The following is a 24,645-nucleotide window of genomic DNA, read 5'->3' as shown; positions in this document are numbered from 1 at the left end:
ACATATCTACAGTTCTGCACTAGGTGCTTATGTACGCAGTATGAATACGTTGCACTGTGTACGAAATCCATCCAAACAACTTTTCATCTCAACTCGGATAAGCTAAGTATCTGGGTATATGCTGCTAGTCTATTAGTCTATTTTTGCAGATTAATATATTAGACTTAATGTAGAAATTAAGCTGCATACTGATGTAGGTATATTTAATTTAGCTATCCAAAAACAAATTCAACTAAACAATGACAAACTTCCCCTTTTAGTGTTGACTATCACCTCATAAAATGATATACAGCTATAAAAGTTCTTACTCGTAAACTTTTAACTTTTTTCCGGAGTAACATTTATGTCTAAACGACTATCAAAATAACCTTTTCAACTTCCAACTTCAAATACTCTTTAACCAAATATTGTATAACAATATAATTCTTGAACGATCTAATGAACTTCAAACTCTTTTTAGATCTAATGAACTTCCAAAGACGACAGCTAAAAGGTGCAAAACCAAACTCCCGCCCATCTTTCGACTTGGGGAACACACGGCAAAAATTATACAAGTACCTGAGGGACCTAAGACGGATCAATTTTGACAAGTTGTAACAAACGTGCCTTTGTTTCCCTTCGTAAATGATATTGGGAAGAATAAGCAGCTTATTCCCCATCATCAACAAACAATGAAACATTTATCTGGTCACTGCAATAGTAATCTTTCCAACCTCATAGTTGAAATCCGTTGCCAAAATAGAGGCGGAAGAGCAATATAAACAGATTTCAACTTATTCACCTCTTCCCAATTTTACTTGCAATCCCGCAAACAAGCTACAGTATTATTGTTCTTGACAAAAATGAGCTGTGTCCCTTCAATACTATAACCTGATTCTCCACCCACATCCAAGAAAACTGACAGGAGAACATCTGCGGAACCAGTCAAGCATGATGCTCCATCTAAACCACCATGTTGAGCCTCGACCCCAGCTTTCGACTGGAAAAATTATAAAACAAAAGCAGGCATCAATGTATATGGAAACACATAATTAAACAGGAACAAACTCGTCAAAATGTCAAAAAGTAACTCTGGGCCAGTAGAAGCAGGAAAAGAGTGAACTACTCTCTTTTTTTTATAACAGAGAAATACCCGAAAGTACGCCGTGGTTTGAAACTTGGTGGATAATGGGGTACCCTATACCCTTCTCTACTTAAATACCAGGCTTTTCGTACGCAACAACACTCGAACCCATGACGTAGAAAAGAGGTAAAATATTTAGACAGACATGGTTCCAGGAACTATATTCCAAGCCAAGTGCAAACCATTAAAATCTTTCTCAAGTTTATATTGGCTACTTTAATACACAGCATTGGAAGGAAATTTCATGATAGAACTATTCATCAAGATTGACAAGACCATTGCATATACTGCAGCAATGGATAGTTTTTGTCACCTAAACCGTTTTAGTCCTTGCAGCCTCGCACTTATTTTGGTCACAAGACACTAAAGAAAAGTTGGTAAACTTTGGTTGGGAAGTGCTAACCTGTTGGTTTCTGGATACCCTATTTAAGGGGGTTTGTTCCTTCACCAATCTGAAAGCCAGCTTCATGCAGACGGTCGTGAATCAGCTCGCCTTACCAGGAGCGAGTGTGTTGTTTCCTCATGTCTTCTTAGCCATTTGAGCATCTCAAAATCAAATCAGTTTCACATATGATCATTCTGATTCATTCATTCTTTTATAACTACTCAGCTCAATAAAACCTCTGATCCACAATTACATCCCAAATGTTCTTTTATACAAATTGCCAGAATTGGGCATATGGAACTTTGGTTCCTCATATCCAGTAAAGAACTTGTTAAAGCCCAAATTTTCGGTTCGGAGGATTTCCGCAGCACCCAAATTGTTTCCACTCTGAACCCCATTCCGTCCATCCCAGTGGCCATTTGACATGACAGAGTTCCTGGTCTGGGGAGGACTCAGTTGTGAAAATGGAGGTTGATTGTTGGACAGAGTTTGCTCCAGAACCCTGGAAGAAATTCCATCAAATGACGATTGATTGCTGGGCATAGTTTTCTCCACAACCCTGGGAGAAATTCCATCAAATGGGAATTGATTGCTGGCCAGAGTTTGCTCCACAACCCTGGAAGAAATTCCATATGCATCACTGTATGGAGAAAAATTGTCCCCCATATCAGCAAACCTCTGGTTCTGTTGCGGAGTTAGAGATCTTTGCATCAGTAATTGAAGCCTTCTCTCATTTTCTAAAGTGCTTAACTGTGGAGAAAAACCTGAAGACATGTCCAAGCTTGAGAGATCAAGGCCATTAGGAATCCTCCCTTTACCAACTGCCAGAATTGCAGGATCCATAAACTCAATGTCCCCATTACTCACATTTCCAACTGGGGGAGCCTGATACTGATTGTGCAACGAGGAGGTATCAAGCAAGTGACTCCCTGCAAAATGTAATGATTGACATAAATCATCAAAATCTACATACATTATGTCAACAAAGTAGAAAAAACAAAGGCCTTTGTAATAACAGACCACGGAGAGAGTCAAAATTCTGTTCCATTCTCTCATAATGAGAAGTAAAACCCGGGGGTGGTGCTCTGTTTGGTGCTGAAAATCCTGGAGGCGCTGACATCTGAGGTCTGGACACTGTTATGAAAATTCACCAGAAAAAAATTAAACCAGAGGCAGTCAGACTTCTTCTTTTCTCTTCCTTTTTCTTCAACAACTACACTTAGAATGAAAAATGCAGTTAAGGGAGAAGGAACCACAAAGACGAGCCAGGAACTGACCTGATAGCTTGTTAGAAGAGAGATGAGAAAAGCAGTTGCCAGAACCAACGGATTCCTCATTATTAGCTACAGAGAAACCATTACGAGAACCCATATTCTCAAGCTGATAACTTCTGCTATTAGAAAAATCATGAGCATGAGCATAATGATTAAAATTTTGCTCCATGTAACTTAGAGATGGTTGAAAATCAGCTGATGGACTGGCAGGTTCTTCTTCTCTTGCAAAAGAGAACCTCGATTGGTTACTGGTTAATTTTCTTGAGCTTGACACTCGAAGAGACCCTTGTTGGTTATCAGCTTCTCCCAACAACTTAACAAGATTCTGAGGAGAAGTTAATGACGCATTCCAAGGATCAAAATCCAGAGACAAAATATTAGATATTATACTGCTCTCTCCATTATCAACATTAGTACTATAGATCTCGCTAGGAGCTTCACCTTCAAACCTTTCCACGTGCATCCTCTTACCCTCATTAGGCAACGGATAATAACTTCCATTGATAGTTCGCAGATCAGCCACATAGTTTGATACATTGCTCAGGTATCCATTAGTCGATGATTCGATAGTAGAAGGCTGAGATACTGAATCAGTTCTCCTGTCTAACTGCATATTGGCCCTCTTGACAGGTCCGCCACCATTAGTCAGCTGAGGAGAATAACCACTAGGCTGAGCTGGAGTGTGTAAAGAGAGGGAAAGATTTGGCGAATAGACTTTCTCGATAATTACTTCGGGATCCCTATGTCTCTGCTCATTAAAGGATAGCAAATCATCCTCCATTTCAGGAGTACCAACTTGTATAACTTTACTATGTGCATCCAATCTCAAATCAAACTTTTCTTTTGAGATACAAATCTCATCCGCAGAAACCGCAGATTCCCCAGTCATTTCAGATGGCAAGGACTCCCTACATTGCTCAATGCAGCTGCGTTGTGATTTTTTATGTCTATCAATGCTCAACGACGACATATCAGAGGATATATTCTGCATCTTAATATCTGTGGTATCATTAGACTCTTTTGCAAAACCAGGTCCATTAGACATTACAGAAATATCAAAGGCATTTGTGGCACTGTTTGGCATCATATGTTTATGTTTGTCCTTTAATGACGGAACACTATGTAACTGAGTGTTTATAGATGACGAAGTAGGAGGTACCAGAAGAGAGGGGTTCTCAGAAGTATAGGTTCGAGGATCTGCTCCTGCGTACTGCTTAACAGGTTCTAAAGTCTCTATTTTCCCTTTCTCTTGAGTAGTTCCATTTTCTAAAGTATGAACTACTTTTCCTGCATAAGCAGGCAGTAATGAAACCTTACTTGTGCTTCCAACAGCTGAAGAAAACGCTGCTGGATTACATGTTTCCGGCTTCTTATTAAGAGGCCCATCCGGCTGCTGATTATTTGATGCACGTGTTCCCCTAGTAAACAAGATAAAATATTAGCAGATAGCACCACACACAAATGACAATAAAAGTAGATCTGCTTACTGCATACCATAAAGCTCCAGCAGGAAGAGCAGCGGATCTACCGGAGCTACTATTTGGTGGTGAGCCTCTAACACTGGGTACTGAATTCTGCATGGTAGATGACACTATAAATTTCACACTTGCAACTGAAACATTGGCATAATGCTGAAATAATTTCTAGCAGTGGTTAGTTTGTTCAAACTTCAAATATAAGCATATATGAAAGCAAATCACAATCATCCAATATAACCACAAAAAAATAGAAATGTCTGGACTTTAAGAGCACAATGTCCAGCCTTCTCAGCCAATTGACTCCTCCCCCCTTCAACCCCACAATAGAAAACTATCTTTTTCCCTTCCTAAAACCGAGGAAGGGAAGAAGAAGCATAAGAAGTGAATAAGGTAAGCAAATGGAACGAGAAAAACTTACAGTAGCAGCATTTTTACTAATAGGTTTCCCTGAAGCAGCAGAGCTGTGACTGTAGTACTCCTCTGCTGGGGGTGGTAACACACTCCCTGATCGCTGTTGCGTACTATTAATGGCCCCAGCAATTTGTTGAACTCTACTCCTTCAATATAACTATGCACGTTAATTAGCTATCCAGTGAACATTTGCATGAATAGTACAGAGACACGGAGGAAAATAACTTCAGTCTTCTGATACTGGCACAGCTTTAAGTTATATATATTAAAGACCTACTGAAATACAAATGTTTCGAATAGTTTATTCTGCACAGACTTATAGCCCGTTTGGCCAAGCTGCAAAAATCAGCTTATTTTGAAAAGTGTTTTTTCTCAAAAATACTTTTCTCAAAAGTACTTTTGGTGAGAAGCAGTTTGTGTTTGGCTAATTAATTTGAAAAGCATTTCTGAGCAGCAATTAGGGCCAAGCTTTAAAAAACTGCTTCTAAGTGTATTTTTCTCAAAAGTGCTTTTCAAAAAAGTGCTTTCGGAGAGAACTACTTTTTTCTGCTTCTCCAAAACTACTTCTGCTTCTCCTCAAAAGCACTTTTTTTCCTTTCAAAAGCTTGGCTAAACACCTTAATTTTAGGAAAAAAGCACTTTTGACCAAAAAAACAAAAGTGCTTTTGCCTCAAAAGAAGCTTGGCCAAACAAGCTATTAAGCTGGACGTCTCCTCCGAAAAGCCTGGAAATGAACCTACTAATTGATGTTCTATTAAAATATGTTATATACTACTTGGCAGCTATTCCATTATTCATAAACTGCAGTTAGAAGAGCCACAAGCATAATCAACTGAATAATCCCAATACCTTGTGTAAGCAGATATGACTTCGTCTTTAGTAAAGCTATCCTCTTGTGACCCAATCTCGTGCAAGTATAAACAATCAGGATTGGTACAGGGCTGAACCAAGAGACAACTAATCCTCGATTACATTATGGTATTCAATGATAGAAGGATCAAATGCAATTCCTAGTCAGTGATTTATTCCAAATGATAATTCAAACTCGTACCATATTTCTCAACCAAGCATGACAGTATTTTGTGGTTCCAAAGCAAGCTCTGCAAACAAAGAATTTAAAATGTTTAATGCAAAATCAGAATTAACGGTAGCTGCGTACATGAACCAATCATCGCACTTACCTTAGAGGTCTACCATCTAAAACAAACCCATGTACAGACTGAATACACAGAATTGCTTCCTCCTCCTTTGAATAGGTAATATATCTGTACAGAACATTTCAACACTTGTTAACTGGTTTTTTTTCGGGAAAAGGACTTGGTAACTGATTTTCTTTTCATTGAAAGACTAAATATGAATTGAGGATTTCGACCGGCAAACGTAAAATATGATGAAAGCACAACAAAGGGATCAGGGGGCTTCATGATTGTAGAAAGAGCAGGAGATGGATTGATGTGTCACTGGGTCAAAAATTCAACAATGGCAACTAAGTGAAATTTTGGTTTAATGTTCCGCGGACACACTACTCTTAAATGCATGTTCCTGCAGCTTCCAGTATTTTCAACAATAAGAATTTTCGGAGGCAGAAGAGTTATAAAGAATCAACACAAGCAACGCGTCATGTCAAATTTGTCTTTCACAAAGGCAGCAAAATTTATTTTTTATAGAAGTTAACATTTATTGATGGGATGGAGCATACAAGGTGTAGGCCAAAGTAGAGAAACTTAATTAGAAAAAGTGATTCTCTACAAGGAGCATATAGAAAACAGTGAAGACTGAGAAACAAGGAAGAGGCTCAAACAACAGGTTGTCATCAAACCAAATGACTGTTCACAATGATCCTTTTTCCTTCAAAGCACCAGGGAAAGGAAAAAATAAAACACAGGGTATAGAGGCTTGGTAAATCTTCGGAGGCCTTGACCTTGTACCATTGTTTCACATCTTATTTTTGCAGCAATATACAGGAACTTGCACTGACATATGTCAAAAGATACAAAGGCCTAGATAATATTTGATAACTCGGACAACTCTGTGAGACAGACAAAATTTTGAGACCTATTACAATCGTCAATTTTCAAGCAGCCAGGTAACTCATATCAGTAACGAAACTTACACACTACAAGTATTATTTGCAAATTGTTGAATAGCACCAGCAGCTGTACGAGACATAGACACCTTCAGAACCTTCCCATACTTCGAAAAATACTCTTTCCGCTGTAGAAGCTTCTTATGAGCAAAAAAACGATAAAGTGAGGAAAAACAGGGAGATTTAATGGGAGATAGTTAAGTGCTTTTTTTTTCTTTTCTATACTTGAGAGGTGTTGATGATTTCATAACAAACGGTACATACATCTTCATCAGCTAGACTGAGAGGCAACCCCATAACATAAACAAGATTTCTTTGAACGACTCGCACATTGCTGAGTTGCTTCCTAGAATCTGCTGTTTTACTTTTTCCCTTGCGAGACGACAACCTTTTTTCAGCGCTCATCTCAGCCATTACCCTGTGGTCAACACCAAAGATTATCAATAACGCAGAAAATATAAATTTTTATGCTCTATGATAGAGATTGTCTTAAAAATGCAAAATAGTTCATGTCATTACTTATCACATTTTGTGGCCATGCCAACAATCTTTTCCTTGTTATAAAGAGTGCGACATGCTGGACACCGCCCATCTGTATTATCCTTCTCAGCCATATCCATAATGTGATGCCAGCACCAGACACATATCTGCAGAAATATATGTATCAAATGTTAAAACCTACATCTACTAATAAATTTGCCATTGGAGTAAAGGTCACATGTGAAAGAAAATCCTCAATCCCAAGTAAGTTGGGGTTGGCCATATGAATCCTCACTGACCATGTCGCCTATTTAAGCTCATTTCAAATTAACATAATATAACAAATCTCAAACCAATATAGTAACAGAAGAAGAATAAATAAAAAGAACAAGAAGTTTTCTATATTTCATACTGGCATATAAATCATTGATATGACTAAAAGACTCATAGAAAACATAGAACATAAATTAGACGTACTAGCATGACAAACATATTCCCAACTAACTGGCATTGCCCTCTGTTAATAGTTTGGGTCAATCATGCACTTAATATTACAACTTGGCCTATATTTTTTATTTTTCTCCTGAATTATGTGCTTATTTAATCTTATTTTCTTACCAATCCTCTAAGAATATCCACTCTATTTAATAGGACAATCTTTTATACTCCCCCCGTTCATTTTTACTTTTTCATAATGGACTTTGCACTCCCCTTAAGAAATAATAAATGAAGTACATATTTTATCATAATACCCATAATAATAATGATGTGCATGGCGGTTTTGGTTTTGGGGATAGAAACGAAGGAGGAGTTTCACTTTTGGATTTTGCAAAACCTTTTTCAAAAGGAGGAGCACTTGGTCACCTTTCATAGTACGGTGGCAAAGACTCAAATCGATTACCTACTCCTTAGGAAGAGTGATAAGAGGTTTATGTAAGGACTCTAGGGTTATCTGGGTGAGAATCTTACAACCCAATATAAGCTCTTGGTAATGGATCTAGAGATTAAAGGGAAAAGAAAAAAGAGGGCTTTGTATGACCAACTGAAGATTAATTGGGGGGCTTGACTAATGATAAAATTTAGGAGTTGAGGAAAAAGTTGATGGTTATTGGGGCTTGGAATATTAGTGGAGACGCAGATAGTATGCGGACCAGCGTTGTGAAAAGCGCTCGCTTCGCGCTTTAAGTGCGAAGTGAAGCGGCCACTGTGTCGCTTCTATAGGGTGAAGCGTAACAGGTAAGTTGAAGCGCCCTCTACTGCCTAAAAGCGAGAAGCGTTACTGAAGCAAGAAGCGACTAAAGCGCTCGCTTCTGTCTTTTAAGTGACTACCAACGGTACTTAAGTGAAAAAATAAAAAAGTTGTCTTTTTTCACAACATCAGTGAGCAGCAGAGCAAGCAGCGACTACAGTTTCAAATTTCAACACTCTTCAAGTTCAAGTCCAGGTATAATTTCTTCCTCCTCCTTTTCGTTTCAATGTTTCAGTGCTTAAAATAGCAGCAAAATGCTGCCAAAACTTTTTTTTACTTCAGTTCTTCTTTTTCTCATTCTCTTCTTCTTCTTCTTTTTATTTTCGTTTCAATCGTCAAAATTGCAGCGAAATGCTGCCAAAATTAATTTTTTTTCTTCAACTTTTGTTCTTACTGCCTTTTTTTTTGTTCTTCAGTTGTTCTTTTAATGGCACCAAAAGAAGATAAGAAAGACCCGGCTGGGGCTTATTCTGAAAAAGCTAGCGAGACCAACAAGATGGCAATTAGATGTCTTTTTTGTAACAAGATTTCTAATGGGGGAATTTATCGTCAAAAAATTTCATCTCAGCGGTGGTGATCCAAACGTCGCATCTTGTCCTAAAGTTCCGTCGCATGTGAAGGAAGAAATGAAAGCATACCTTCATAAAAAAAAGTGTTAAAGACTCAAATGCATCATGAACAAGTGCATAATCTTGATGATGACGATGAAGAACTAGAAGAAGGTGATGATGGTGTGTCGCTTCCATTAAAATCACAAAAGCAAAGAAGGATACAAACAATATCTTCAAGTTGTGGATCTGTTGGTAAGACTAAAGTCCTATGGATTGTTATTTCTCGCAAAGACCAGGAGATATGACAGGGAAAAGTGGTAATCGTCAAATTGATGCCAAAGAGATTTTGTGGGATCGTGCAGTTGCAATGTTTGTGCGGTGGATGTACGTTGCAGGTCTTCCTTTTAATTGTGTTAATTATACTGATATGTTTTTGCTTTTATTGAGGTCGTAGGCCAATATAGTCCAGGAATGAAGCCTCCAACTTATCATGAAGTTAGAGGTCTATATCTAAAAAAAGAGGCGGAAGATACTAACAAATCGTGGAGGAGCACAAAGTAGAATGGAACAAGATTGGTTGTTCTATTATGATGGATAAGTGAACGACAATAAATGGATAAATGATCATCAATATCTTGGTGAATTCTCCTGAGGGAAGCTTGTTTCTCGAGTCCGCTGATGCAAGCAACTCTCTAACTGATTCTTTGAAAATGTACTCCTTGTTCAAGAGTACGATAGACTCTATTGGAGCAGAAAATGTTGCTCAAGTTGTCACGGACAACACCAGTGAAAATGTTAAAGCTGGTGATTTGATGTCTGCAGCGTACCAGCACACTTATTGGACTCCATGTGCAGCACCACTTATTGGACTCCATGTGCACCACATTGCACTAATTTGATCTTCGGTGACATTTTCAAGGAAAGACCCTTCATTACAGTCTTTAATCAGGCAATTAGGGTGCATTCCTATCTTGTTCAAAGGCCTTTGTTATTGAATATGATGAAGAGATTCACTAAACAAAAAAACTTGGTGAAACCTGCAAAGACGAGATTTGCTACCGCTTTCTTGAGTTCGAATAGGATGTATGAGCAAAAAAGCAATTTGAAGAAGTTGTTTGTTTGTTTCAGAAGAGTACACTAACAGTGCCTATGGAACGGAAGCTCGAGGGAGAGAATCTGCAGATATTATGCTTTTGCATTCTGGAATAATGAGGTTCATGCATTGAAGATTGGTGGTCCTTTAGTTAAAGTGCTTCATTTGGTGGATGGGAAGCAAAGATCACCAATGGGCTACCTTTATGAAGCAATGGATAGAGGCTATTGGAGACTTGTTTAGTGATCAAAAAAAATATATAAGAGTCTTTGAGATCATAGATAAAAGGTGGACAGATCAGCTTCATCTACCTTTGCATGCAGCTGGACTTGTTTTGAGCCCGGAACTGTTTTATGACAATGAAGAGAGAATTATATGAGATGCAGAATTGTGGAGTGGATACATTGAATGTATTGAGAAGTTGATACCTGAAGAATCCGAGCAAGATAAAATAACAGAGCAATTTAGTACTTATAGGAATGTTGAGCAACTTTTTGAAAAAAACATGGCAATTAGACAAAGAAAGACAAAGTACCGGGTGAGCGGGTGCTTTTATGTTGCTTTATAGTCAATAAGTTATTTCTTTATAAATATTATGTTTTGAATATTAGTTCTACTTCTACAGTTAAATGGTGGAAGCAATATGGCCATCCTACTCCAAAATTACAAAAGTTTGTCATCAAAGTTCTAAGTCTAACCTGTAGCTCATCCAGGTGTGAAAGGAATTGGAGCGTGTTTGAGCATGTAAGAACTAAGAAGAAAGATTTAGTATTTTGAGATAATTAAATTATATCTCAACTGTCCTAATCATACTAATTACTTATTATTTGCATATTCATACCAAAAAGAGGAATAAACTAACCTTAAAGCGCCTCAATGATCTAGTCTTCATAAAGTACAAAGAACATAGAGGCGTCGTTACAACTCTCGCAATATAATTGATCCAATTAGTTTGGACAACATCGACAATGCTAATGAATGGCTAACTGGAGTCCCGGAAGATCATGCAGATTAAGAAGTATTTGAGGAAACTTCTAATTTCACTTGGGGTAATGTTGCGGAGGCAAGTGGAATTGGGGAGAGAATTTATGGTTTGAGAGGGAGTACTTCAACTTCAAGCTCACCGAGGAAGGGAAAAGAAGCAACTGCAATTCCTTTATCCCTAGTTGATGAAGAAGAAGAAGAAAAAGAAGACTAGCAATATAATAATAATAGTGGAATACAAGAATTTGACAATCTTGTATAAAAATAGGATGCTCATTTTGTGCTTTCATTGATGCTACTCTTTAGTTTTTACATTGAAGTATTAAACATTTGCTTACAGTTACATGTATTGTTTATGCAATATTTATTTTAGTATTTTTTTAAATTCCGCTTCACTTCAAAAAAAACGAGCGCTTCGCTTCTCGCTTCACGCTTTAAGCGAAAAGGGGCTTGTCGCTTTTCCTCATTTCACGCTCTTCACAACACGGATGTGGACTAGGACAGCTAACTGTGTAAGGGAAGCAGCTAGAGAGGTGATAGGGGTCTCGAAGGGTAACTTTAGTGAACATAGAGGAGACGGGTGGTGAAATGGAGAGGTCGGGAAAGTGGAAGCGAAGAAGGTTGCTCTTAGTGGAGAGCAAAAATGAGGAGAAAAAAGGGACGAATAGGGAGAGGTATAAGACTACGAAGAATGAAGCACGGATAGCGGTTACGGTTTTAATACAATCTCAAAAAGGTGGTCTTGACAAATTTTATAACAAACATCAAAAGCTAAATCAAAAAAATATAGAAGAGTGTTCTTTAAATAAACGAATCCTTATCCAGTTGAGTTAGATGATAATGAAATCAAAGAAAAGATTTCACTTACGAATAAAGAGGTTTTAGTTTGCAAGTTGGCATTTGTCAAGGAAACTGAGAATAAAAAAAATTGAACTTGAAGAACCTATGATTCAAATGTGTATCTGAGGAAAAAATTGAACTTGAAGAACCTATGATTCAAATGTGTATCTGAAGTAAAGTTTTTTAAATCTTCAACTTCCACTCTCAAATCTTCAAACTTTCACAACCTTAATCCTTCAAACAACTACAACTATCCAAACACAATTTGATCAATTGCAAATCATGATTCTTTATCAAAATTTTCAATTAACTTTTTCCCTGTCGAAACAGGCCCTTAAGCAATTCATGAATTCAGCCACCCAAATTCTCCACCCAGAGATAAGACAAAATTTGGAGTTGTAAATAAAGCAAATTCATGCATATGTATAAGGATATATCATGACAGGCAGCTTAGGTATACATATTCCACTACTGGCATAGTTTACACTAATGCAACCACATTATACATACTAGTTAAGGTTTGAGGTTCAAGAATCTTAAGTTGAAGAGCAAATTCAAAAGAAACAACATGGTTTTGAACTGCTCATGCAGACCCCTTCCAGATATCAAAAACCTAACCCCTCAAATGCTTTAAACCCAAGCTATATTCAGCTGAGCAATTATCATCTTATTGATGACCTACTTTTGAAGAATACATTCAAAAAGGATAGATTCCAGCGTAAGAACTTTCTAAACAAATAGAAGCGGAAGACAGCATCTACTAACCTCATATCCGCACTTGCAAGGCTTCAACTGCTGATCTGTCAAATCCATCTCCTCAGCACATAGAGGACATGTCTTATCTCCCTGCTCGCTCATTGTTTCCTTGAATAGAATACAAATGCCATAATTAACTCCAAAAAGAAATATATTCCAACCACACAATCAATTCACCCGAAAATATACTGCTGGTTACAAGATGCTTATAACTAATTCCCAAGCCTCAAAATCATTCATTCAACAAACAGTGTCTATAGAGACGTGCAACTTCCAATTAACGATTTCAACTCCACCTTATGAGAAACTCAAGTAGAAAGCCTCCTACATTAATTGCAGAGTAACAGAATCCGTAAAAAAAAAAAATCTACAATCATCAACCAGAAAAAAATAACAAACAACTACATAGAGATCTTATATGTGTCCGTCCTAAATTGTTTGCCACTATCACTATTTGGATTGTCAAGCATCATCTTACACTACCACTTTTTCAAAAGTTTCTAGGTTTTCTCAATTATAAAAAATTGTGCTTAAATTAAATTTTTTAAAATATGCACATTTACTTTCAAAATAAAAATTAAGAAATCCATGTCAAATTCACACCGAAATTCAAAGTCAAACTCATCAACTCAAAGGCTCAATCCATTTGTTCCATTAATCAAACACATCGATCCAATACAACAATATACACTCTGATAACACAGCGAGCTAGTAAAAAAGAACAAGATTTATCTAAAATCTCCCAAAAATATCAAATAAAACAAAACAAAAAGAAGTTTATCTATCAGACTCAAATCAAAACCTCCTAAAGCACAAATTTATAAATAAAATCATCCAATCAGTTCAAAACACAATACATACAAAGCAAACAGTGCTAAATCTGAACAAAAATCAGAAGGAAAAAAAAGAGACGATTAATAAAATTAAAGACCTAAAAAGTTAGGGTTTAAGGATTGGACTCACAAGTGATGAGTAGATCGAAGAAGAGGAAATCGTAGAGAGGATGAGACTCGAAGAAGGTAGAGAGAAAAAGACAGAGAGAACCAACCACACAGAGGCTTGTCAAGAGAGAGAGAAAATGCGAGAGATCGGCTTTTGTGTGATTGGATGTTTTCTTATGCTGCTGATTGCCGGTTCCGGTTCGGTCCGCACATCGAATTTAGTTACGGGTTTCGGGTCGGATACCGAATGAATACCAGTTCGGACTGTGATATCCGAATTCGTCATGCTCCTCCCTCCCATCCCACGTCGTTGCTTGCATTTGTTCGTGGAAATATTTTGAAAGCGAAGAAGAGTTCTCCCAAGTCCTAAAGGCGTTTTTGCTATTACTTTTTCGTTAAATTTTGCAAAAAAGAACTGTCAAAAATAATTTTTTAATCTGGTAATTCAATTGCATTTTTTCAGAATAAATTTCTCACAACTCTTCAACCTAGGCTATTTTTTCGCTTTCTATATTCACACATCTCTTTCTCTTTAAACAACCGGACCTCCGGCGGACCAGGTAAGACCCCTGGCCCCCACCCCACCCCTTGTCTTCTTTTCCTCTCTTTCTCTCTCCTGCTTTCTCCTTCTTCGAGTTACTTCCCTTTCCCCCTCCCTTTCTTTCTTGTTTTCTTGTCCCCCTTTTTTGCTCCCCAGATCTGCCCCCCTCCCTTTTATATTTTCCTTTCCCTTTTCTTCTTCTCCCTTCTTTCTCTCCCCTGTACCTCATCTCTTCCACCTCGTCCCCCTATTTTCTGGCGCACTGACCTAGCCTAGCGGCGGCGGCAGAGACTATTTTCCAGCGAGCCTCGGGCGAAGCGGGCGGGAACTTTCAAAACATAGCTGATGTGGACAACACCTTTCTCAACACTCGTTGTGACTTCAGGTTCTATTGATCTTGCTTAAAATTTGCTATTTGTTAATATTGGACTCGTGTGAGTTGGTACCTCCCGTTTTCCAATTTTTTTTTGTTGTGTTAGTTAAATTGTTGTCAACTTAGTTCGTATTAGTTTATTCACCGTATTAGTGTGCCTGTAGTTGCAACTTATCTTCTTCTGGTTTGGTCTGTTATATTGTGCGTGATAGTGATTCCCCTTACTCTGTCATAGGTATAGTGGTTGTGGTCTGGGATGGTCGAGTGAGGTCATGTCCTCGGGGAGAGTGGGGGGTGGGGCGTGAGGTAGGGCAGGGTTAGGGAGTGGGGCGGGAGGCAAGGGAGGTAAAGGGAACAAGGGTGTCTGTAGGTTGAGAATTGGGTCATGGAACGTAGGTACATTGACGGGTCAATATAACGTGTGTCCAAGAGACTAGGTGGGTAGGGTCGAGGGCGAAGGACGCGGACGGGTATAAACTTTGGTACTCAGGAGTCCAGAAAGGTAAGAATGGAGTGGCCATCTTGGTGGATAGGGAACTCAATCTGTGGTCGAGGTTAGACGAGTGAATGATAGATTGATGATTATTAAGTTGGTGGTTGGAGAGTGCACCCTAAATGTCATTAGCGCCTATGCGTCGCATGTGGGCCTAGATGAGGAGGTTAAACGACGCTTCTGGGAGGGGTTAGATGAGATTGTGCATCAAGTTCAGCCTACTGAGAAGTTATTCATAAGAGGGGATTTCAATGGCCATATTGGGTCGACTGCAGGTGGTTATGGCGAGGTGCATGGAGGCTTCGATTTTGGGGAGAGGAACGGAGGAGGTACATCGTTGTTGGACTTCGCTAAGGCTTTTGGGTTGGTGATTGTGAACTCTAGCTTTCCAAAGAGGGGGAGGCATTTGGTTACTTTTCAAAATGCGGTGGCGAAGACTCGGATTGACTATCTTCTCATCATGATAGGTGATAGAGGAATGTGCAAGGATTATAAGGTGATTCCGGGTGAGATACTCGCGACGCAACATAGGCTCTTGGTGATGGACGTTGGTATAATGTTAAAGAGGAGGAAAAGGTCTACTCGAGAAAGTCCGAGAATCAGGTGGGGAGACTTAACTAAGGATAAAGCCCAAGTGTTGGAAGGGCGGTTGTCGGCTATAGGAACTTGGAGGAGCAGCGGTGACGCGAGCACTATGTGGTGAGCGACAACAGACTGTATTAGGGAGGTTGCGAGAGAGATGTTAGGAGTCTCGACGGGCGTCTCTGGTGGGCACAAAGGAGACTGGTGGTGGAATGAAGTGGTTCAAGGTAAAGTGAAAGCTAAGAAGGTGGCGTACCTGAAGTTAGTGGGGAGCATAGATGAGGAGGAGAGGCGAGCATGCATGGAGAGGTATAAAACAGCTAGTAAGGAGGCTAAGCTGGCGGTCACAGAGGCTAAAACTGTTGCATATGGTCGTATGTACGAGGAACTGGGAGAAAAAGACGGGGAGAAAAAGTTATTCCTGCTGGCCAAGTTGAGAGAAAGGAAGGCTCGGGATTTGGACCAAGTGAGATGCATCAAGGACGAAGATGGTAGAGTATTAATGGAAGATTCCCATATTAAGAGGAGATGACAGACTTACTTTCATAAACTTCTAAATGAAGAAGGGGATCAGGATATTGTGCTAGGTGAATTGGAGCATTCCGAGAGTCACCGTGACTTTGGGTACTGCAGGCATATCGAGGTTGATAAGGTCGTGGGAGCTATGCGTAAGATGAGTAGGGGCAGAGCGACCGGGCCAGACGAGATTCCGGTGGAATTTTGGAAGTGTGTGGAGAGAGCAAGTTTGGAGTGGTTGACTAGGTTGTTTAATGTTATTTTTAAGGCAAAGAGGATGTCGGATTAGTGGAGGTGGAGTACGGTGGTCCCATTGTATAAGAACAAAGGTGATATCCAGAGTTGTAACAATTATATGAGTATCAAATTATTGAGTCGTACCATGAAAGTATGGGAGAGGGTGGTTGAAGTGAGAGTAAGGATGACAGTGTCTGTATCCGACAACCAGTTCGGGTTCATGTTGGGTCGTTCGACTACAGAAGGTATACACCTTGTTAGGAGGTTGGTGGAACTGTACAGAGAGAGGAAGAAGGATCTGCACATAGTCTTTATTGACCTAGAGAAAGCATATGACAAGATTACTAGAGAAGTTCTCTGGAGATACCTGGAGGCAAAAGGTGTATCGGTTCCCTACATTATGGAGATTAAGGACATGTATGATGGGGCTAAGACTCGGGTTAGGACAGTAGGAGGCGACTCTGAGCAGTTTCCGGTTGTAATGGGGTTACACCAGGGTTCTGTGCTCAGTCCGTTCTTATTCTCCCTTGTGATCGACGCGTTAACACACCATATTCAAGGGGAGGTGCCAAGGTGCATGCTATTTGCCGATGACATAGTTCTGATTGATGAGTCGCGAGCCGGTGTTAACTAGAGGCTAGAGGTTTGGAGACAGGCTCTTGAGTCTAAGGGTTTCAAGTTGAGCAGGATGAAGACGGAATACCTTGAGTGTAAATTCAGCGCTAAGCCAGGGGGAAGTGGGCGTGGATGTGAGGCTTGAATCACAAGTCATCCCGAGTAGAGGCAGTTTCAAGTACCTTGGTTCGGTTATCCAGGGGGAGGGGAGATCGATGAGGATGTCACACATCGTATTGGGGTAGGATGGATGAAGTGGAGGTTAGCATCTGGAGTCCTGTGTGACAAAAGAGTGCCACCAATACTCAAAGGTAAGTTCTATAAAGCGGTGGTTAGACCGGCAATGTTGTATGGGACTGAGTATTGGCCCGTTAAGAACTCACATATCCAGAAGATAAAAGTAGCAGAAATGAGGATGTTGAGGTGGATGTGCGGGCACACTAGGATATATAAGATTAGGAATGATGTTATTCGGGAGAAGGTGCACGTGGCTCTCATTGATGACAAGATGCGGGAAGCGAGACTTAGATGGTACGGACATGTTCAAAGGAGAAGCACAGATACTCCAGTACGGAGGTGTGAACGGCTGGTTGTGGAGGACACGAGAAGAGGTAGAGGGCGGCCTAAGAAGTATTGGGGAAAGGTGATCAGACAAGATATGGCGAGGCTCCAGATTTTCGAGGACATGACACTTGATAGGAAGATGTGGAGGTCGAGTATTAGAGTTGTAGGTTAGGATGTAGTTGAGTCTTGACTTACTTCGTACCATTGTGGGACTGACCACGTAGGGTTTTTGTCTAGGGTAGCTAGTGACAATGTTGTGTTTTACTATTTCGCTTTTCAGTGCATGTCCTATTTACTAGCTATCGTTTTTGCTTTGCATCTTTCTTCTGCATTTCATGGTGTTCCTATTTTTTCTATGATTGTTGTGGTGATACTAATGTTATCTCCTCTTGTCGTTTTGTCTTTTTATTTTCTGGAGCCAATGGTCTTTCGAAAATAGCCTCTCTACTCCTTTAGGGTAGGGGTAAGGTCTGCGTACACACTACCCTCTCCAGACCCCATTAGTGGGATTCTACTGGGTTGTTGTTGTTGTTGTCTTCAACCTAGGACGAGTAAGATTTTACATGTTTACTTCATTGAACGAGATCTAGCACTAATATGCAGTGGCGGAGCCACCTTATAGGAAGGGGTATCAAATGACACCCCTTCGCGGAAATAATACAATGCGCAGGTAGGTAAAAAAATAAATTATATGTATATATACTATATATTGACCCCCCTTAATTTCCTGATATGTTTACTTTTATATATTTTGACACCCCTTAACTAAAATTCTGGCTCCGCCACTGCTAATATGACGTATTATAAAATATCATAATACGTATTACATAAATTCAGCAAAACCTTAAAAAGTCACAAGTAAATTTTAGATTCAAAAATTGGAAAAATGCTCATGCGAGTACCAAGGATTAAGTCCCACAAAGACTTGTTGTGCAAAGGAGTATTAGATATGTGTCGTTTAAGTTTTTACTATTTAAATTATTTTGATCAAGCAATTGCGTTTCAAAAACTTCATTCCAGTAATATAAGAAAAACTTGAATGACAATTACTACAGTCTAGAATTTTTAAAAATATCATGCAGAAAAAAAAAATGTTTTTTCTGATAATAGCTTTTTATTCAAGTCAATTAATTATGTAACTTTTAACATTAGTTGTATCGGAAATAATATTGTCTTTCTTTTTCAGTCAAGGCCTCGTGAGTCTAATTGGTAATTTGAATTTAATTCATATTATATAATGGAGCAAATGAATGTTTCAATCTGATATAGATTGGGTGAATTAGAACTTGATTCAAAACTGTTTTAGAAAAGGATAGATATAATTATAACCTCTATATTGAAGAACTTGTCATATAAAAAAAGACTTTGATGGAAGATTCACTTATATCTATCAATATCTATATACTATATTAAAAGCACGAATCCCCTTAGCGAAATATCGTTCGTCTTTTTTATTCTTTAAAAATATAATTCACAATAGATAAAATTGTGATTTGATAAGTTTTTCCTAAAATTTAGGAGTTCAAAAGTAACTAAAATATTGATTGTTATATCTTTCTTTATTTAAACTATATAGAAAGTCCTAAAATTTAGCTCTTTAGAAATTGGAATCGATTAAGATTTTAACTTACCAAAGTTCTTTCTTTAATTAAACACGTCCATGTTAATTTGTTAATATTAGGGCCTTAGAGATATTTTATTTATTAAATTCTTTTTATTTGAATTAGTAGGAAATCAACAAATAAATAAAACTAGATAAAAACTAGGGGAAGGAACAAAAGGAACATGAACTTACCATGAAGTAAGAAAAGACGAGAACGATTGTAACGACCCGACATGTCGTTTTGACTATTTTAGTCCAGTTCCCCTATTTATTACCTCCTCTATGTTATATTGTGATTATGTGACTTGTCGGGGTGGTTAGTTTAGTTTCGGGTGAGTTTCAAAGTGAATTGGGACACTTAGTCCCAAAGTTGAAAGTTTAAGTTAAAAGAGTTGACTGAAGTTTGACTTTTGTGTAGACGGCTCCAAGATGGAGTTCTGACAGCTTCATATGGTGATTTTCAACTTAGGAGCGTGTTCGGATATTGATTTGGAGGTTTGTGGGTCGTCTTTGCTTGAATTTGAGAAAGCTAGAAAGTTGATGGTTTTTAAAGTTGAGAAGTTTGATCAAGAGTTGACTTTATTGATATCGGGGTCGGATTCTGATTCCGAAAGTTGAAATATGTCTATTGTGTCATTTACGACTTGTGTACAAAATTTGAGGTCAATCGGAGTTGGTTTGGTATGAATTGGCGTTAGTTTTGGAAGTTGAATGTTCGTGGATTCAATAGGTTTGAATTGGGTTGTGATTTATTGATTTGATATTGTTTTATGTGATTTTAGGCCTCGAGTAGGTTCGTTATGTGTTTCAAAACTTGATGGTATGTTCGGACGGCCCCCCGATGTGAATAGGATTGAAATTACGTTCATTTTGGACTTAGTTGATTGCTGAAGCACTGCTGAGTCTGGTGCAATCACACCTACGCACTTTGGGCCGCAGTTGTGGCACCGCAAAAGCGGTCTCAGAGCCACAAAAGCGAGACTTGGCCTGGTGCGCAGGTTCAGCGGGTGTGGAAGAAGACACGTAAATGCGCATCCGTAGAAGCGGGAGTGTCACCGCATATGCGGAATTGGGACTTTTAGTGTTGGACCACGGGTGTGATCGAGCGCCGCAGAAGCGGACACTGGTCCGCAAAATTGGGACCGCGTGAGTGTTTCTTGTTCGCAGAAGCGGAAGTCCCTGGGCATAATAAAAAAGTCGCAGCTGCGATGAATTTTCCGCGTGTGCGGAGCCGCAGAGGCGGCTGTTGGACGACAGATGCAGAATCACTGGGCCGAAAAGGGACAGATCGAGGGTTTTAATCCATTTTTCATCTTTTGGGTTAGAGACCTCGATTTTGGACGATTTTGGAAGAGATTTTCAAGGTGAACGGGGTAAGTGATTTTGATTCGGATTTGACCATTATACATGAATCCATCATTATTTTTATCATTTAATTAGTGTTTTGAGTTGGAAATTTTGAAAAATCTTGTGAAATCTTTCTAAGCTATAATTTGAAGATTTGAAGGTCGATTTGAGGTCGGAATTGAATAATTTTGGTATGGTTGGACTCGTTATTAAATGGGTGTTTGGATTTTGTAAGTTTGGTCGGGTTCCGAGATGCGAGCCCAGAGGAATTTTTATAAATTAAATATTTGACACAATCATATATATGATCCATTTTGATGCCCTTTGCAGATACAAAATGTCCCAAAAAGGAGGTTGAGTCCAACCAAAACTCACACTTTGAAAACTTGGCATATAACTGGCTATCTTTCTGAGTCTAAAGTACAATCCGAAGATGCTGCTCATGCTCCTCTCGACTGCGGGAATAGATCAAGGTATCATCGATGAATACAATCACAAAAAAGAATCCAAATAGGGCGTGAATACTCGGTTCAGCAAATCCATAAAAGTTGTTGGAGCATTTGTCAACCCAAATGACATGACTAGGAACTCATAATGCCCATACCAAGTCCGAAAAGTTGTCTTAGGGACATCCGATGCCCTAATCTTCAACTTATGGTAGTCATACCTCAAATCAATATTCGAAACACCTTGGCACCATGAAGTTGATCAAATAAGTCATCAATACTCGATAATGGATACTTGTTCTTAATAGTGACTTTGTTCAACTGCCGATAGTCTATACGCATCCTCATCGAACCATCTTTCTTCTTCACGAACAACACGAGCGCACCCCAAAGCGAGACGCTAAGTCTAATAAATCCCTTATCAAGTAAATTTTGAAATTGTTCCTTCAATTCCTTCAACTTCGGCGGGGCCATACCGTATGGTGGAATAGAAATGGGCTGAGTGACCGGAGCCAAATTAATACAGAAGTCGATATCTCTGTCGGGTGGCATCCCAGGTAGATCTGCAGGAAAAACCTCCGAAAACCCACGTGCAACAGGTACTGAATCCATGGAAGGAACTTCCGCACTCGAATCACGAACAAAGGCCAAATAAGCTAAATATCCCTTCTCGACCATGCGTCGAGCCTTGACATAAGAAATAACCCTGCTGGTAGAATGGCCAGGAGTCCTTCTCCACTCTAATCGATGCAACCCCGACATGGCTAAGGTCACCGTCTTGGCGTGACAGTCCAATATAGTATAATAAGGTGACAACTAATCCATACCCAAGATAATATCAAAGTCTACCATATCAAGAAGTAGAAGATCTACACTAGTCTCAAGACTCCCAATAGTAATCACACAAGAGCGATAGATACGATCTACAATAATAGAATCTCTCACAAGCGTAGACACATACACATGAGCACTCAAAGAATCAGGAGGCACAACCAGATATGAAACAAAATAGGATGACACGTAGGAATAAGTAGAGCCCGGATCAAATAGAACTAAAGCATCTATACGACAAACTAGAACAATACATGTGATGATGGCGTCAGATGACTCGACCTCGGGTCTAGCTGGGAATACATAAAATCGGGGCTGAGCCCTACCACCCTAACCTCCGTCTCTCGGACGGCCTCTAATTGGATGGCCTCCAGCTCTAATGGCCTGACCTCCACCTCTAGCTGCATGACCCCTGCCTCTAGCTGGCTGAGCGGGCGATGAAGCAACTGGTGCCGGGACCATGGCACGAGAACTCCGTTGTGGTATGCCGCTCAACAATCTCAGATAAAACCTCCTAATGTGACTAGTACCCCCACACTTAAAACACCCATCTTGCTGCTATGGATGCTGAAGCTGGAGCCCGAACGGGAAGGATAACCATGGTGGTAGCTCTGGATTGGAGGTACACTAATAGGAGCTGATGGTGCACTATAGGTTGGATGCCCAAAATGAGATACATACGGACCACGACTCCCCGAGCACTATGAGATGCTTGAAACGCTGACTGAAATGGCCTAGGAGGATGGCCTCTACCAAAAGTACTCATGCCTCCATATGAGGCACCACTGAAACTACCGGAATGACGAGGGCTCTTATCAGACACCTGCCCCTTCTCCTGACTGCGAACCATATCTCGATTCGTCTAGCAATATCTACGGCCTCTGGAAAAAAATATCATTTCTGGTATCCTTGGCCATCTGTAGCCTGATAGTGAAAGTGAGCCCATCAATGAATCTCTCCCTCTCTCCCTCTCAGTAGGAAGCAAGATAGTGACGTGGCGAGCTAGGTCCACAAATCGAGTCTCATACTGGGTAACAATGATACTACCCTACTGAAGACGCTCAAACTGCCTGCGTTAATCCTCTCTCAGAATGATAGGAATGAGCTTCTCTAGGAATAGCTGGAAAACTAGTCCCAGGTAAGTGCAGGGGAACCAGCTAGTCTAGTCAACACATAATCTCTCCGCCATTTCTTGGTAGAACCAGCCATCTGAAACACTGCAAAGTCAACCACATTGGTCTCAACAATACCCATGTTGAACAATACCTCGTGGCAACGATCCAGGTAATCATGTGGGTCCTCAAAAGATGCACCACTGAAATGAAATGAAAAGAGCTTGATAAACTTATCCAACCTCAACAAGGCCTCAAAAGACATAGTGGGCCTATCACCGCCCTGTGCCGCGGTAATCGGCTGAACCACCCTAACTGGTGGGGTTGCTGGAGTCTGATATAAGGGAGCCAACTGCTCCATGCTGTGTGTGAGTAGCGGGAGCCCGAGACAGTTGGTGCCACCTGGAATGCACCGGTCTGGGCCAAACTCTCCATAAGGCCCACCAAGTGGACTAGAGCATCCTGAAGCATTGGAGTGGCTATGAACCCCTAAGGGACCTGAGTTGGTCCGACGAGAACGGTTTTTGTTGGGACCTCCTCCTCGTGATCAATCTCAGGCTCCACTACGGGTGTTGCTGCTCGAGCTCTAAGCTGAGCTCTACCTCTGCCTCGGCCTCGACCTCTGCCCCTAGTAGTAGCTGCCACTGGGGGCTCTAACTCCTATCCGGCTACAGATGTTGTACGTGTTCCTGTCATCTGCGAGAGGAAAAGAATAGAATGGTTCAATCATCAATGATAGAATAAAATCGCACGATAGAGAAGGAATGAAGTAAAATTTTTCCTAAACTCCATAGCCTCTGGAAGATCAGTATAGACGTCTCCGTACCGATCCTACAGACTCTACTAAGCTTGCATGTGACTCGTGAGACCTAGGAAACCTAGTGCTCTGATACCAACCTATCACGACCCGGAATTCCCACCCTCGGGACCATAATGGCGCTTAACATTTCACTTGTTATGCAAGCCAACGTTAGGTTGAGTTATTAGCCATTTTAACAATTCAAATTAAATGAAAACCAATAGGCTGAAATAAATTGAAATAGAGTGAATAAACTAAAATGATGGTGATATCCAGATACAATCCCATAACTGGTGTCACAAGTACATGAGTATCTCGAGTACTACAAATAATAGTCTGAATGAAAGCATAATTGTCTGAATCGAATTAAACAGATAGAGAAATGTAGAAGGGGACTTCAAGGCTGCGAACGCTATGCAGTTGTACCTCAAGTCTCCATCAAGCACAAGATCCGAGCAATCTACTAACCGCTGCTAGGACCAACTTCAAAATCTGCACAAGACGTGCAAAGTGTACTATGAGTACAACCGACCTCATGTACTCTATAAGTGCCGAGCCTAACCTCGACGAAGTAGTGACAAGTCTAGGGCGGGTCACTTATAATAATTTGTATACAATATAATAATAATAATAGGAAAGGAAAACAGGAAAAGTAAGGCAGTTTACTCATGAAAAAGAAATCAATTCTTGTAATCAGAGAATACGGAATAACCGATCTCATAATTTCATGTAACAACACTGGAAATCAAAACAATAACAACAATGAATACATTACACATAATCCGTTGCGGCGCGCAACCCGATCCCACCGTACACATTCGTTCCTCTCTTATTTCACCCTATAAATATCAAGAATCACATATAAAATTCGTTGCAGCGCGCAATCCGATCCCACCATATCATCATAATCAATATATAATCCTCCCTTATTTCAC

General features: G+C 39.8%; 3 protein-coding genes across 7 annotated transcripts; 2 read left to right on the top strand and 1 right to left on the bottom strand.

The window, feature by feature from the left end:
• Positions 1 to 369: 369 nt before the first annotated feature.
• On the bottom strand, positions 370 to 13,814 carry LOC104088166 (uncharacterized). 5 transcript variants are annotated; one of them, XM_009592805.4, is made up of 14 exons: positions 13,674 to 13,814; positions 12,720 to 12,818; positions 7,277 to 7,404; positions 7,022 to 7,175; positions 6,785 to 6,897; positions 5,853 to 5,936; positions 5,723 to 5,771; positions 5,521 to 5,612; positions 4,679 to 4,817; positions 4,277 to 4,356; positions 2,786 to 4,200; positions 2,529 to 2,642; positions 1,527 to 2,437; positions 370 to 979 (listed from the first exon to the last, which is right to left on the bottom strand). In XM_009592805.4, exons 2-13 carry the CDS (start codon positions 12,810 to 12,812, stop codon positions 1,758 to 1,760), a joined length of 3,141 nt encoding a protein of 1,046 aa, XP_009591100.1. In that variant the 5' UTR covers positions 12,813 to 12,818; positions 13,674 to 13,814; the 3' UTR covers positions 370 to 979; positions 1,527 to 1,757. The 5 variants fall into 5 exon arrangements, with proteins under 5 accessions (XP_009591100.1, XP_009591102.1, XP_009591101.1 ...); XM_009592807.4 differs by having other exon boundaries at positions 4,679 to 4,811; XM_009592806.4 differs by having other exon boundaries at positions 6,785 to 6,894.
• A 1,329-nt stretch (positions 13,815 to 15,143) lies between these two features.
• Positions 15,144 to 15,761, top strand: LOC138906134 (uncharacterized). The gene has a single exon (XM_070194657.1). The coding sequence runs from the start codon at positions 15,144 to 15,146 to the stop codon at positions 15,759 to 15,761; it is 618 nt and encodes a 205-aa protein (XP_070050758.1).
• A 36-nt stretch (positions 15,762 to 15,797) lies between these two features.
• On the top strand, positions 15,798 to 16,172 carry LOC138906133 (uncharacterized). Its single transcript, XM_070194656.1, has one exon. It carries the CDS (start codon positions 15,798 to 15,800, stop codon positions 16,170 to 16,172), a length of 375 nt encoding a protein of 124 aa, XP_070050757.1.
• The last annotated feature ends 8,473 nt before the right edge of the window (positions 16,173 to 24,645 follow it).

This window comes from Nicotiana tomentosiformis, chromosome 2 (assembly GCF_000390325.3).
Source record: "Nicotiana tomentosiformis chromosome 2, ASM39032v3, whole genome shotgun sequence".
NCBI classification, from domain to species: Eukaryota; Viridiplantae; Streptophyta; class Magnoliopsida; order Solanales; family Solanaceae; genus Nicotiana; species Nicotiana tomentosiformis.
Note: the sequence above shows the minus strand (reverse complement) of the source record. Positions and strands in the feature narration are given on the sequence as shown.